Source organism: Euprymna scolopes, chromosome 19 (genome assembly GCF_053919585.1).
Source record: "Euprymna scolopes isolate OS-2025 chromosome 19, ASM5391958v1, whole genome shotgun sequence".
Lineage (NCBI taxonomy): Eukaryota > Metazoa > Mollusca > Cephalopoda > Sepiida > Sepiolidae > Euprymna > Euprymna scolopes.
The window spans coordinates 49,795,749-49,812,292 of NC_136500.1; the positions used below are offsets into that span (position 1 = coordinate 49,795,749).

The window sequence follows — 16,544 nt, forward strand, 5'->3', positions numbered from 1 at the left end:
TGCGTACATTATAAACGCACGGATAATAAACAGTTGTTTTATTTTCCGTCACGAGGTTTTTCGTTAAAAGGTCGATATTTACCATAGAGGGAGATGCATGTTTGGAAAACCAGGAGTATTTATTTTTGGTGCGTTTTTTATTTTAGCAAAATGTATTAATGAACAAAAGAACGGTGTTCCTATCTGTCAAACCCGAAAATTTCTTTTCGCTTTAGGCGTCCTAAATTCTCGGTTTCAAACTGCTTCATTCCCTACGATTATTCAATTCATATTTAAATTATCATAATTCGAATAAATAGATAAATACATTTTTTCGTTTAATAGGGAATAATCATTTTACATTTTAATATTTATTTTGTAGGTTTGTAGTGTCATAAATTCACTTTTCCTTATTGGATTTGTAGTTTAAAAAAAACGATCAGTTTTTATTGTTCCATAGAGCTAGAGCTAGTATAGTGGCATTTTTATGTGAGAAGCTTAACTTGTGATTGTTGTAACGTGTTTTCCATTCAGTGAGAGTTGCATCAGAATACACTTTCTATTGTAAACACTATGTTGATGCACCTATCATGTTCGCTAACACCATCTTACTACATAATTGCTTTAACCAAAATAATGTTGCTGACGGCCAAAAATGCATACGAGCAACATTGAATATTAAAATAAACAAATAACATAAATAGTCTAAATAAAAATAGATTATACATGCAAAAATATCTCCCACATTTTGACATGCGATCTTCCCAGTCGCTTTCATGCAGTTTTTGAGCAATCACTAATTTGTATGGATGGAACCACATATCAGTGTGTAGAATTCTTCTGACTGTTCGATCAGATAATCCGAAGGTCAAAACATGTTTGCGAGCTGAATGTGCAGGAGACTGAGTTACAGAAAGTCTCACAGCTCGAATACAGTCTGGCGTTCGAGTGCTTCGCGGCCTTCCAAGTTGCTTTCTTTTAAAGTGCCGATCCTGTAACTCTGAAATTTACAACCTATAGCTCTATTGATTTTCTATCTGGAACAGCATCATGCCGTCCTAACCTGTAATGAACTCAGAAAGCTCTCTGTGTTGCAGTTACAGATTCACCATTCTTTAAAAACATTTCTACAGTAAAAGCACGATGTATATCAATCCCAATTTATAAGATTACAAAATAAACGGAAAGTTATTAGCTAAATGAAAAAATCTTTCGCATTTGCATAAGTTTATTAGCAATATATAGTTGAAAGTTTAAAATATGGGGTTTTACCACACCCTGTATCTATAAAGATAAAAAAAAGTGGTATTTAAATGGTGACAATTTACTAGAGATTCACATGACATCTAATCGTCATTATGGATTCAAATTGTGCGGAAAGTAGAATTCTAACGAATTTTAGAAATGAATGTGCCGTGTCTCATCATGTATCGTCACATTTGGCATGTATGGTGTAAAAATGATCGTAAAATGATAAATATTAGAGACAGACATTCATCCTTATTTATTTTTAACGTGATATATTAAGGACAAACATTTATATTTATTTTTTACTTGTTTTCTAAGTTATAATGAACACTTAATCATTTTTGCATTTGTTCATTTGATTATTTATTGCTTATGTTATTAATTTGTTTGATTTTTTATTTGTGTATTTTTGTTTGATCCATCTTAAATAACAAAACAAATATTTTCATATGTTTATGCTTTACTATAACTTCTGGTTTTCTTTCAACCATTTGATTTATCTTTGAGTGATGTCGCATCTCTGAACTGGGAATGTTCATGAAAAATGGAAATATTAACGAGAAAAATTCATCTTCATATTTGGAATGTGAAATATGAAGGATAAACTTGTATTTTTATCTTATTTTTAATTGTGTGACATGTTATATCGTTTATATTTTATTTATAAAAGCTGCGTCTCACATTTTTACGCGATATTGATATACTTTTTTTTTCTTTTTTGCAGAGGCAAGGGTAAAAAAAGGTGAGTAGTTTTATGTTGCAAATAACGTGTGCGTTTTAAAAGTATAGCAACCGATATTGTATTTTCTAGACTATGCTGAGAGAAACGAAAACGAAAATAAATAGATAAAAATGGCGGACGTAATGAGCCAAAAATTGAATCAATTGGTTTAAATAGTCTGGACAAAAGGACTCGTCTCTACCTGGATAGAACACTGATTACCATGACTAATAATACGTTATCTGAGAGGTTTTCGTTCAAACTCCTCGGGGCAACATGAACTGGAACAAATACATTGAAGACAATGCTAAGACTTCTGCTTCGAAGGTGGGCTCTCTCTCCCGTGTCATTCACACCTAATAGTATTCTGCATCTCTACAAAGCCATCATTCATCCATGCATGGAGTTTTGTTGACACATCTGAGCTGATGCATCTACCAGTAGTCTAGTCTAGTAGTAGTAGTAGTAGTATTAGTAGTAGTAGTAGTAGTAGTAGTAGTAGTAGTAGTAGTAGTAGTAGTAGTCTAGTAGTCGAGATTTAGAAAAGAGTTTCTAACCAAATAGGCCCCGCACCATCAAGCAAGCTCCAACTCCTGCTCCATCGCCGCAGTGTTGCATCCCTGTAGCTGTTGTACAAGTATTTTAATGATGTGTGCTATGACAAACTTGTAACACGTGTGCCTCCTCAAGATACCTACTCCCGACTAGCCCGACAAGCAGCAAAATCTAACCCCTTCACTATTAAGGTCCGAAGATGCTGCAAAGTCTTTTACTCTAATAGTTTTCCCCCTCAGACTGCTAGACTTGATCTTTCTTTTCGGTCTCCTGCTTCTTTGACTGCAGTAACATGCAGAAATGTAATATGAACAGACATCTCACTGCTCAACTCCGTATATATTGTTCCTTTATCCCCTAATAGCCGCCCCTTACGTTTCACGTGGCAATATGTATTCTTTAGAATAAATAAGAGTAACAAATGAACAAGTTCACACCAAAACAAGTGTGTTTATGCGTACCTCGTGTAACCGGTTTGCTTTGTCGTTCATAAAAGACGAGACCAACAAAAGATTATTTGCGATTTCGGACCCAAAAGGCTAACATCATAACAATAGAGAACGGTATTAACAACGACGACGACGACGTCGTCGTCGTCGTCGTCGTCGTCGTTGTTGTTGGAGGAGGAGGAGGAGGAGGAGGAGGAGGAGGAGGAGGAGGAAAGTATATTAGTTCCGGTGGCAAGAACATATTTCCTGAGATCGACATTAAAATCTTGCGGGGAAAAAAGATTACTATATAACGAAGTTACGGTGGCGGGCACATATTTCTCAAGATCGATGTTAAAAACGGTGTCTACGTGATAAATATTCAATGGCAAACACGTCGTTACATTAAATATGGTGTCACAGGAGAAAGATATAACCTGTTACAAAGTTCCAGTAACGAGCACGTTGTTTTCATAAAAAGAAAGTACTTTTCTCATTATTTCTTCAATAACATGAATAAATGTAAGTATCGAGGTGGCTAAAAGAAAGGTTAGCAGCCTGAGAGTTAAGGACACGATATTTAAGAAAGAAAAAAAAAGCACATACAGCGCCCGTCGTCTGCAGCTCTCTGGATATGAAGATGTATATCATGAAGCGCTGACCATTGTTGGCTGTCATTTCAGCTCCATCTATAATATAAATATCACATGTCTGTTTAAATGCATGTATGTATGTATGTATGTATGTATGTTATGTCAGGCCATGTCAAATGCTACTGGTACCATGTAACCCAGTACTACCTGCCTCATGGTCGGGTCACCGGCGACTAAACTGGTTCCCCCACCAGACTTGTTTGGTGAGGAGGGCGGCTAGTCTCTCTGAAGGATTAAAAACAAGACCTTCCAAAGTGCGAATGAACTCTTTTTCTGGATCAACGACCAACTAGCACCGTGTATATTTGTGTGTGTGTATATGTGCATTGGGGTAGAGAGGGCTCCCGTAAGCCGTGGTGAAGGCAACCTTTCTAGAAGAAGCAAATCTCTGATTTAAAAAACCATAAAGCGGAAGACCAGTACCCGCATTAAGCTGGTCTGCAGTTTAACTTATTGCTGGCAACCTTGCTCTTGCTTGTTGCTGGATCTCAACATTTTGAACCGAGAGAGAGACTTAGCTGTCGTAAAAAGCTAAGACTCTGTAACATCATATTTGTATAGATACTCCCTCAGACAATTGGGCTCATGGATTTTAAATGTCTGAGGGAGTGGCACTCGTCTGACAAGACGTTGCAATCATATACATATATGTATGTATGTTATAGTCAGGTCATGTCATATCTACTGGTACCATGTAACCCAGTACTACCTGCCTCATGGTCTGGTCACCGGCGACTAAACTGGTTTCTCCACCAGACTTTTTTGGTGGGGAGGGTGGCTAGTCTTCCTGAAGAATTAAAAACAAGACCTTTCAAAGGGCGAATGAACTCTTTTTCGGGGTCAACGGCCAACTAGCACCGTATGTGTTTGTGTGTATGTATGTGTGTGTTGGGGTGGAGAGGGCTCCCGTAAGCCGTGGTGAAGGCAACCTTCTAGGAGAAACAAATCTCTGATTTAAAAAAACATAAAACGGGAGACCAGTACCCACATTAAGCTGGTCTGCAGTTTAACTTGTTCTGGCAATCTTGCTCTTGCTTGTTGCTGAATCTCAACATTTTGAACCGAGAGAGAGAGACTTAGCTGTCGTACAAAGTTAAGACTATGTAACATCTGTGTATAGATACTCACTCAGGCATTTGTCTATAAAAATGGTCCTGTTGGGATGGAAGTCATTTTGGGGCTCATGGACTTTAAGTATCTGAGGGAATGGCACTCGTCTGATAAGACTTTACAATCATTATGTATGTATGTATGTATGTCTTAAACTTTCGACAGAGGCGACGAATTTTCACGAGATTGGTATCGTTTTGAAGAACAAAAAGGCTTGCTGTAGCCTAAAATGGCAAACAGACACTCAATGAGGACTGATGCGTGTATGGGCGTCAATGGAAATAAAGGCTATGGAACATCCAAGGTCTAGTCCGGCAGGTATTCAGGGCACCACAGCCTGGACCCGGTCATTGGCAGATATGCAGGACTATAGAAGGTTCATAGTTTGCTGCCATCATATGTATGTATATGTGTGTATGTATATATGTGTATGCATATGCATGTATATGCATATGTATATATATGTGCGTCCATGTGTGTATGTATATGTATGTATATGCATGCATGTGTATGTATGTGTGCTGTGTATTATGTATGTATAAATGTGTGTATGTTTGTAGATATGTATGTTTATGTGCGTGTATGCGTATGTATGTGTGTACGTGTGTGTATGTATGTATGTGGACCATTGACCGTCATTAGGCATCAGTGGCAATAAAGGCTCTGGAACATCTAAGGTCTGAACCGGCAGGTGTTTAGGGCACTACAGCCTGGACCCAGTCATCAGCAGATGTGCAGGACTGTAGAAGGTTCATAGAAGTGACTGTCCGGCACATGCCGCTAGTGGCGCTCATGTCTGCCTCATTTGAGCCAGAGATGTATTAAGTAATGGCAATACTCGAGAACGAGTTTGCTGCCATCATATGTATTTTTTCAACACCTCTCTTCACTCTGGTTGCCTACTGTGGATTCCTCCCCACATCACTACCATTTTTTAACACTTCTCTCCACATTCACGGGTTTGAACCTTCCTGCTTATTACCACTTTTTTTTGTTTTTTGTTTTTGTTTTTTGTTTTGTTTTGTTTTTGCTCAACACACATCTCCAAACACCCAGGCAACGCCGGGCACCCAGGTTAGTCTTGCATAAAAATCAAATCTTCAATATTGTCCCAAGCACTAATAATCGGCCAAATTTCATCTCTCATCTTTGTGTATCGTTTTATTGCAGGTTAATATTTTTTTAAATATACATTTTTTTTTAAATATACATTTTTTTTTAAATATACATTTTTTTAAATATACATTTTTTTTAAATATACATTTTTTTAATATATACATTTTTTTTAAATATACATTTTTTTTAAATATACATTTTTTTAAATATACATTTTTTTTTTAAATATACATTTTTTTTAAAATATACATTTTTTTTAAATTTACATTTTTTTAATATAACATTTTATTTTAAAATATACATTTTTTTTAAATTTAGATTTTTTTAATATAACATTTTATTTTAAAATATACATTTTTTTTAAATATACATTTTTTTTAAATATACATTTTTTTTAATATACATTTTTTTTTAATATATACATTTTATTTTAAAATATACATTTTTTTTAAAATATACATTTTTTTAAATATACATTTTTATACATTTTTTTTAATATACATTTTTTTTAATATATACATTTTATTTTCAAATATACATTTTTTTTAAATATACATTTTTTTTTAAATATACATTTTTTTAAAATATACATTTTTTTTTAATATACATTTTTTTTAATATACATTTTTTTTAATATATACATTTTATTTTAAAATATACATTTTTTTAAAAATATACATTTTTTTAAATATACATTTTTTTAAAAATATACATTTTTTTTAAAATATACATTTTTTTTAAAATATACATTTTTTTAAAATATACATTTTTTTTAAATATACATTTTTTTTAATATACATTTTTTTTAATATATACATTTTATTTTCAAATATACATTTTTTTTAAATATACATTTTTAGACACTTGCAATAAAGTGATACACACTTAAAATTGCCAAACAATAGAAAAATTAGCATAACTTTCAAAATAGTTGTTCAAATTCTACAAAAATCAGGGAAATCAGGGAAATAAGTCAACTTCTTTCAGTGTTATACCAAATTTCACTTCTCTGTGTTTCATAGCAATTTCAAAATTAAAAAAATATTGACCTGCAATAAAGCGAAAATACCCGTCGTTGACTGGGTTCAAAAACAGCCTACAGAAAATGGACTCTGATTTATGAAAGTATGATAGATTATGAAAAGGAGGGGTTGTAAAGAGATAGCTTCGAATTTGGGGGTATCAAAACAAAAGCAAAATATGATGAAAGTAAAAATAAAATAGATAAGCCCCATAATTTATTATACCATACCTGTTCACACTGAAACACTTATCACAATATTCTGTGGATCTATATTAAAAAAAACCTTGTTAAACTTTGTGACATATTTCCATTCTATGGAGGTCAGGCGCGAACGAACACCTCATAATTTTATTATAGCATATTTCTTCAAACTGAAACAATTATCAAAGTATACTTACGCAGATAGATATGAAAAGTCTTTATTAAAATGTATGCCTATTTCCATTCCATGGAGGCCAGGCGCGAACGCAGACCCCACAATTTTATTATACCATCCCTATTTAAGTTAAAACAAAGTATTCTTATGTACATCTATATCAAAAACACTTGTAAACGTTTTTTTTTTTTTAATTTTTAAATTTTTTATTTCCATACTTTGTGAACCAGGCGCGAACGCAGACCCCACAATTTTAATGAACCACCGTTCTGCCAGATTAAGCATACTCATTCCTGTGTCTCGATACATCTTCTATCATTATATGTAATCAGTTTTTTAAAATAGTCAACCATATAGGAGCCTATTCGTGACCACACACACACACACACACACACACACACACACACACACCTTTATATTATAGATATATATGTATACTAGCATTTCAGCCCGGCGTTGCCCGGGTGTTTGGAGGTGTATGCTGAGCAAAAAAAAAAAAAAGAGTAAATTTTTTTTTAATTTGACCCCTATTATGACCCCTTAAATTTTATAGTTTCGGGCTCAAATCACTTTATTAAATTAGATCCAGGTTCAAGGAACCTATATCTAAAATTTTAAGTGTCTAGACCCAAAATTGTCAGAGGAGTTTGGTAGAGTTCTTAAAGGTCAAATCGTTGAAATTTGACCCCTTAACAGCCAAATTTCTGGCTGACACCCGTCACATCGATTTTCCCAAATCTCAGTACCCGGTATTTCAAATTTCGAGTCTATAGACTAAAACTTGACAGAGTTATTGCGTAGGGAAATGTACACAGACAGACAGACAGACAGACAGACACGTTCACTTTTATAGATATATGTATGTGTGTGTGTGAGTGTACTTATATACTCATAGTTTTCGAATATTTCCCCCATGATAATGTTCTTAATAGATCATTTTCAACTCTTCAGTTTAATTTGATATTTCCACTTAATATTTGTTCCACTTAATATTTGTTGGAATTAAATGCGGTTATAAGATGTATTCTTTGTCTTTACTTATTGTATTCTTTGTCTTTACTTATTGTCTATAATGAAGAGTGTTTCATTTTATTTATTTACAGCTGCGGGTGCACGTGGTAAGTATATTCTTTTTTTTTTTTTTTCTTTCATCATTTTACCTGTTAACGTTTCCGTTTGGAAATATATAGCATATTTAAGAAACCTGGTGCTTTTTAGAAATAGTCGTGACGCAGTCGTGACGTAGTTGTGACGTAGGCAGTTTCGATTGCGAACGAAAAACAAAACGAATCTTTTTAAAGCCATTTAACCTTTTAGCTATGCGTATACAAAAATAGAATTTGTTACATATTTGAAAATATCAGTAACTTGAAGTATTTACCAAAATAGCTAGATTCGGCATCAAATAAATCGAAAAGTGTTGATATGCTGTAAAAGACATAACAGTTAATGTATTCATTTTAAATTAGATTTTCTACTTCAATTGTAAATTACTTAATTACCTTCGCCATGCCGGAGCTCATGCTTTCGATCGGGTTGGTTTGTTTGTGTCCACATCGCTTGGCCAATCATCTCTAAACTTGGTGAAAATATTGGTCATGGTCTAACTTAGAACTGATTTGCTTTCGTGAAAACAAAATCAAAGGTCAGAATCACAGAAAACAATGAGATACCTGAATAGTGAATTGATGAAGACCGCTAGACCAACGAGTCAAATGAGCTGGAACAAAGGAAACAGGGAAATGAACCAAACAATTCTGAGGAACACGCTAAGAAAAGGCTAAGACGATCCGGATCGCGTCTGTGAGAGCGATGGTGCTGAGAAAAGAAAGTGAGGGGTCAATCAAAGTAAGGTATATATACTTGATTCGTAGTGGAATTCAATTAAGGAGCTGTCCACAGGCTACCAGTGTATCACCCGACCTCTGCACGCCACTGTCCAACATCATTTTACACAGATGCTACCAATCTTGGACAGGATGAACTTTAGAGTAGTAGAAACTAACAAGTGACTTCCCAAAACTCCAAAATTGTGACGTCACCAACCTCATAAATCGGCAAACAAGAATCGGTATTCAACATGTGTTCGCTGGGCGCAATATTTATTTATTTATGAAATTGGTCTGCAAAGTCGTTAGGTTTGAAGTGATGTGACTTTTTTTTTCTTTCATGTTAATTGAAAGCGTCTGGAAATGTGGCTATCTTTGAATATCTGTTTTATTTTCTTAATATTTTGAAAGGGTATTTTATTTCTTTATGTACCTTTTTGTCTGCGGGCGGAGTCTGCTTTTGTAGTAAAATAATCCTATTTTTTTATTTATTTATCACTATTTTCAAAAGGCTGTGATTAACGTTATAGAGTACAGAGTTAACTTTATCTACAGTAGACACGACCAAAAAATGAAAAAAAAATGTTGTTGTTTCTTTTTAACGAATTAAAATCTATTAAAATCCTTGATACTTGAGCAACTTTTGTTTTCCAGAAAGATAAAAACCTGAATTTTATCCTATAAAAATTTTATCCTATAAACATTTTATCATATAAAAAGCAGAATAATATAAAACTTTTTCTACTATTTTAAATAGAATTTAAAATTTTAAATTTCCAAAAAATATAAACACCATTCACCGCCATTTTTGTATCGATGGATGAACAATTAAATATTTTTTAAAAGCTTTTTGAATCAAATTTTTTTTTCGTCTAAATAAGATTTAGGGTGATTTGCTATAAGAATATGCAAAAATATTGTAACAAAAATACCTTAATTTCATTTCAAATAATTCTATCTTTTAGCTCAATATGTAGATTTCTAGTGACGAAATTAAAAATCCAAAATTTAAAGTTACTTTTGGAGAAACTACCGTAAGCTTTACAAGACAAAATAAATTCATTTAGTCATAACGTTTGTTTTTATTACGATATATATATATATATATATATATATATATATATATATATATATGTTGCCTACATAGCCCATACTATAGTTGGCAAACCAGTGATATTCCTATTTACTTGCCTTCCGAGGAGTACAGAGTTAGACACAATATCGGTTTTTAATGTAAGGGAAATCAAGCTCCCCAAAATGGGGCACTCTGGATAAGCACAAACATAAAAATTGCCCCAGTCTAGAAAGATTTCTCCGTCATTGAACGAGAAAAGGATAAGTTGTGTAAAATTAGAACAGATTGTACACTCTGATCTTAGCCCAAAAACATGGATGTTTGTTGTCTTCATCGACAACGATGGATGATATAGCTATAGTTTGAATATATCTATACTCGTAGCCAAATTGAATATTGAAATACTCATATCTTGTACATGGATTAATTTGCTTAATATTTGCGTAAAATGATTATAGTAAGCACACACCTCTTTCTATATATATTTATGTATGCGTATATATATTTGTTTAAAATATTTTCCTACCAAACTCCTCTGTCAGTTTTTGATCTAGAGACATGAAAGTAAATATATAGGGTATTCGAAACAATGCAAAATTATGAAAATTAAAGAAATAGAATTTGCCAGGTGATGGTCGAACGACGGCATTAAGAATATGAATGCGTAACTTAGTAGCTATTGGTTCATGTTTTAATTTTTAGTCTTGCTGCAAACATGTCTTCCTAGGTCAGGCATTAATGTCAAAGGAAAAAAGTAAATCGTAAGCTAAACGTTTTGGTTTCGATTCTCGGTGGTGGCACATGACTTATTTTTTTAACTTATTAAATCATTACTATATATTGGGTTCAATATAATATAATAATAAATACGAAATCTGCAATAATCAAAATAAAAACCCGCCGAATATATGTCAGCTTTGTATAGTTTTTTTATATTATTATTTTTTTTTAACTCCTTTTCCCTAACTTTCCGTGTTCAACAGAGAGTCTGGCGTCATTTGTAATTTTCAAATACATCGGTAAAGACTGTTTTTCCAGCTGAATAAACATTTTACATTAAATAAAAACACTAAAAAATTATCCAGTTAGGTAGAAAAGTAACTTATCTTTCCTTTGATAACATTTGTTATATATTTGTTTTTGGACAAGTTTTTCGAATCTATGTGTATAGTAATAAAAACCCAACATTTAAAGCATTAATTTGTTGTTAACCATTCAAAGTTGCTTTAATTCGAAAATAATGTTTCATTTAAATTATTAATTTGTTGTTGATCTTTCAAAATTGCTTTGATTCGAAAAATGTTTCATTTGAATTATTTATGTGTTCGAAAAAAAAAGCTATTTTACTTTATAAAAATCCAATGTTATTTTTATTACAAAATTGTTTTATTAAAATTACATTTTCTCACGGAGACTTTTTAATAATTTTTTTACAAAGATATATTGATACATTTTTATACAATAAATGTTTTGGTTTTCAAATATTTTTCTGTTCGGAAAAAAAATTGTTTGTTACTTATTTACCGTGTTATTTTACCAAGAAGAAATTGGAGTTATCGCCCCCAACAATAGCCGCTGTGTGCATACTGCAAAAGCGCCCTCGAAATGACTTTCAAACGATACCTTCCTCTCCCTATGTTAAGAATGGCTCTCGAAATAATGACTTGTTTTCTTTTTTGTTGTTTCGTAATAACACAAGAATTGTTTAAACTGAATTAATTCTTCTGAATAAAATAATTGCTTTCTTTGATAATAAGTGTTTTCTTTCTTTTATTTTTGTTTCGTAATAACACAAAAAGTGTTAAAACTAAAGTATTTTTTTAAAATAAATACATGGTTTCGTTTTTCGTGTCTTGACGCCGTGATCATGTTTATTTTTTTAAAACAAGAGTTAAAAATAATTTTTTTTTTTTAATATTATGGGAGTCCGTAGTCCCTTTTAAAAACAATATCTCCTTCAAGAACAGTCATAAAATGTGTATTCAATCGATATTTATTCAATAAGGGACCAGTTTTCCTATCTAGCAAAAACGGACGAGATTTTCCGGTACGAGTTTTCTGGGCACTACATATATATATATATATATATATATATATATATATATATATATATATATATATATATATATATATATATATATATATATATAGATAGATATATATATATATATATATATTATTTTTAAAAACAGTAATCTACGGACACGCGTGTTTCGGAGTCCTACTCCTCTTCAGCGTAGCTTGACTGTTAGTAGGATTCGAACCTTGGACCTTATGTATTTCAGTCCAGCGCCCTAATAATAAATATATAAATAAATAAATAATACGTCCAAATAAAAATTGGGCGACTTTCTAAGAAAAACACCAGTTTCCGAGGCGGAGACATAAACATTACTATCGTTTAAAAAATCAAAACAAAAACCACTTTTTATATATATATATATATATATATATATATATAAAACTAGCAAAGAATATATTTTTAACAAAGCAAACTTATAAAAATAGAGAAAGCTCAACACTTTTAAGGGGGGCAATTAATATATCAGATAAATCATGAGGAATAAAGTTACATATAACTTTATTATGTCATCAGATCAATATGGAAAGAATAAAAGAGACAAACTCCTGTAGGCTATGGCATTTATCAGAAGAGGACAAGGGTCAGTATTATACAAATTATAAAATATAGATAAAAACATATATATTAAGCACATTTAGATTGGAAATGAAGGAAGTATATATTAAGATATCTTAAAGGAGATATAAAATACAAGAATAAAAATATTAGAATATAATTAGAAAGAAAAAATTACGCATACGTGCAAAGAAGGTTAAAAAATTAACAATGAAAATAAAAGTAAATATTTTCAAGATTAAAAATTAACGGGTAGCATCCAAGTAATAGTTAAAAAAAAATAGGGACCACTAATAAATGATAAAAGGATAGAAAATAAAGAAGAAAAGGAGATGGAAGAAAGATGAAACGTAAAAGAAATAAATAAGGAATACGGAAATATAGATAACTAGCGGGGGTACCCGGCGTTTGCATAGTGTTTGTAGGGGGCGTGTGTGTGTGTGTGTGTGTGTGTGTGTGTGTGTGTGTGTGTGTGTGTGTGTGTGTGTGTAAGGAGGAGCGTGGGTAAAGTAAAGAATAAACGAAGTAATAACCCTGTTTTAATAATAATACAAAAAACGATATTAAACTTTCAAAAGAAATCAGAAAAAACATCGAACAAAACGAAATAAAACGGAAATGATGTATTACATGTTTATTTAAAAAAAATGGAAAGAATCCTTGTTTTGTATGTGTGTGTGTGTGTGTGTGTGTGTGTGTGTGTGTGTATAAATGTTGGGAAATAAATGGTAATTAAGCAACGTAAAAGTAAGCGTGGTCCGTTTCGCCCAATAGGAAGCATCGAACGGAAATGCACGGTGAAATATCATTCCAGTTTTTGTAAGCAACTAAGAAGTACAGAAAACCGAAACAGGTGTTTGTTCGTAACTGTCCTTTCTGAAATATCATGCAACGGTGTAAATGGGTGGCGGTGGAAGGAGTAATTTATTAAAGAGAAAAGATTTTACTACTTGCATTGATCTTAACCGATTTTGGCAGTGAACTCTTGACAGAAAAAATATAGGAATCTACGATTACCGATGAAACAGAGAGGTAATATGCCTATAACACACCTCAGATATTGTGCTGCAGTTTGTGCATATTACATTTGCATGAAATGTCTTGATTTTTCATCCTATTAAGGTCATAGATAGAGAAGAAAAAAAGAAAATAAGGTCAAAATCACAGGGTGAAAAATGAGTTCATTTTATATATAGAAGAAGAAGAAGAAGAAGAAGAAGAAGAAGAAGAAGAGAAGATAAGAAAAAATATAAGTACAACAAGTATAGAAAAATTATTTTTAAAAAAATAAAAAATAAAGGAAGATAACTTCAAGCTTTAAGAAATTCAGAGTATTCAATATGTTATAAAAGTCTAAGTCAAGTCCTTAGACTAAGGTTGTTTAAAAATCTAAAATATTAAACTGAGTTTGAGAATTAAAGTCCTGAAAGTTTGAGAGTAAAAGTTTTGGTAAAATATTCCCAAATAGCAGAGTCGACAGAACAGTTCCAGGAGCTGGTAAAATCTTGTCAGGGTTGATATGTATATTGAGATAAATTGGAGCATAAGAAAGATGATATATCTCTCTTGTTACCAAAGGCAAGAAAAGCTACGTTTCTACTTGTTGATGTCGTACTTCCATCCAACAATGTACTGCACACAATTAATGCTAAAGAACAGAAATAACATGAATAATTCTCAAAAAAATTGACCTGTCGCACACATACAAACACACACACTCTGTAGAAAAAATAACGTTATGATTTCGAAAGCTATGTGACAGTGTGTACTTTCACTTAACAATTTACTAAGACGGGATAAACGGAGACTCCCTCAACCACAATTAGAGAAAAGAAAAAAAACTATAGTAAAAAAAAAGATTACGAAAAGCAACTCTCTCCCCGCACTGGTAATTGTAGTAGGTCGATTTATTCTGCGTGTGTTTTTTATTTTATTTTTTTCTAGTTGTAATATTAAAAAATTAAAAGAATTAAAAACAAAAGTACCGCAGGAAAATAATTCACCGTGAATATCCTATTACAGTGAATGAAACAATACGTTCCGTTGGTATCGAATAGAGTCGGCGCTAAACGTGGACTGGGTGTGTTTGTGAAATCAATATTAAACAAGCCAAGTTAGTATGATGATAAGGCAGAATACTGTAAGGTTTCAAAGTAGTCATATGCCCAGGTAGCCATGTTGGAACAAGCTTAGACGTTCGTTTATGTGACGATCTGCTATTCGAAAAAAGTGTATGCCATCGTAATATGTACAGCGAGCTGGTAGGTTCGGGCTAAACTGCTATTCCGGTAAACGATAAAGAATAAGGGGACGTTTATAAAGCGGAAAAGTAGTTGCAATGTATTATGCATTAAAAAGCGATTTGTGTAAGGTAAATACTGAACCGACTACGTACGAAGAAGTAACCGAAAATAAAACGAACCGATGAGTTTGGGGTAAGGAAAAGGAGTAATTTGAAGTGGAGAGAAAGCCTCAGCTACTCCCTCAGTGGGATTACGTATTAGAGAGAGTATGAAGAGCAGGAAAAATTAATAATTGCAAATCGGGAAGAAAATGTATGCATTTAGTAGTAACTGTAAGTGATAAATGTAAAAGTGTTGTTGTTTAGTTATAAATATATACTATCGATTGTGGCAAGGGAAAATGGTCCTATTTAATTATATATATATATATATATATATATATATATATATATATATATATATATATATATATATTGGACAATTTTCCCCTGCCACTATTGACAGTACATGATTATGAAAGGATGAAACACTAGTGTCTGTAGGTATTTAATAATTATTATAGTAAATAATTATGTAAGCCTCTTTAAGAAACTCGTTTCTTATCGCTGAGAACATTACAGTGCAAATAAAGTCGGTCAATTAAGGTCGCATGCGCAGATCATCATATAATGATTAGATCACTCTGATAGACATTAAAAACGTTTAAAAATAAATGTTTAAATTTCAACGATACTTCACGAGGTTGCGGGTTGCCGAATGGATATGGTCCTTGCTAATGGAGTTAGAGATAGCTTCGTTGCGGGTTTCGAATCTCTCGACCGGCGTTAATCGTGACGCCCTGCACTGATAACTCCCAAAAGGATGAAGCACTAATGTCTCTAGGTATTTAATTATTATTATAGTGTATATATATATATATATATATATATATATATATATATATATATATATATATATATATATATATATATATATATATATATATTCATCTGACATTGCCCTATGGAGAAATGATTTCTAATATGAACGTTTACAATTTTTCCCCTTGAAAAAAAAAATGTTAAATACGCATTCGAAAGTAATAAAAAAAAATACTAGGTGCAGTGCTGTTTTCTTTACGCAAAACTATTTAATGACGCTGTGTTTCTTACATACAGTTGTCAAATGGCAAACTAATTTAATGATTTAAAACGAATTCGTCTTCATTAATTTTAATAACATTCAGATCGCGATTTTGTGATCCACGTATATTATTATTATTATTATTATTATTATTATTATTTAAGTTAATTATTGTATAATTATCATAAAATTTCTACTGAGTGTAATTATTAGTTTGCAAATTATATTCCTGTTTTTTTCTTTCTTCTTGAATGTTTTAGTTTTTGTTAGATATATTTTATAATGTTTTTATTAAGATATATTTTATAATGTTTTTATTAAGATATGTTTTATAATGTTTTTATTAAGATATGTTTTATAATGTTTTTATTAAGATATATTTTATGTTTTTATTAAGATATGTTTTATAATGTTTTTATTAAGATAT

General features: G+C 31.8%; 1 protein-coding gene across 1 annotated transcript in view; it reads left to right on the forward strand.

The window, feature by feature from the left end:
* Positions 1 to 16,544, forward strand: part of LOC145303569 (inter-alpha-trypsin inhibitor heavy chain H5-like) — a 219,734-nt gene that overhangs the window by 177,645 nt on the left and 25,545 nt on the right. The window contains exons 9-10 of the mRNA XM_080145082.1: positions 1,952 to 1,969; positions 8,314 to 8,328. Coding sequence (XP_080001208.1) covers positions 1,952 to 1,969; positions 8,314 to 8,328 — 33 coding nt within the window. The remainder of the gene's footprint in view (positions 1 to 1,951; positions 1,970 to 8,313; positions 8,329 to 16,544) is intronic.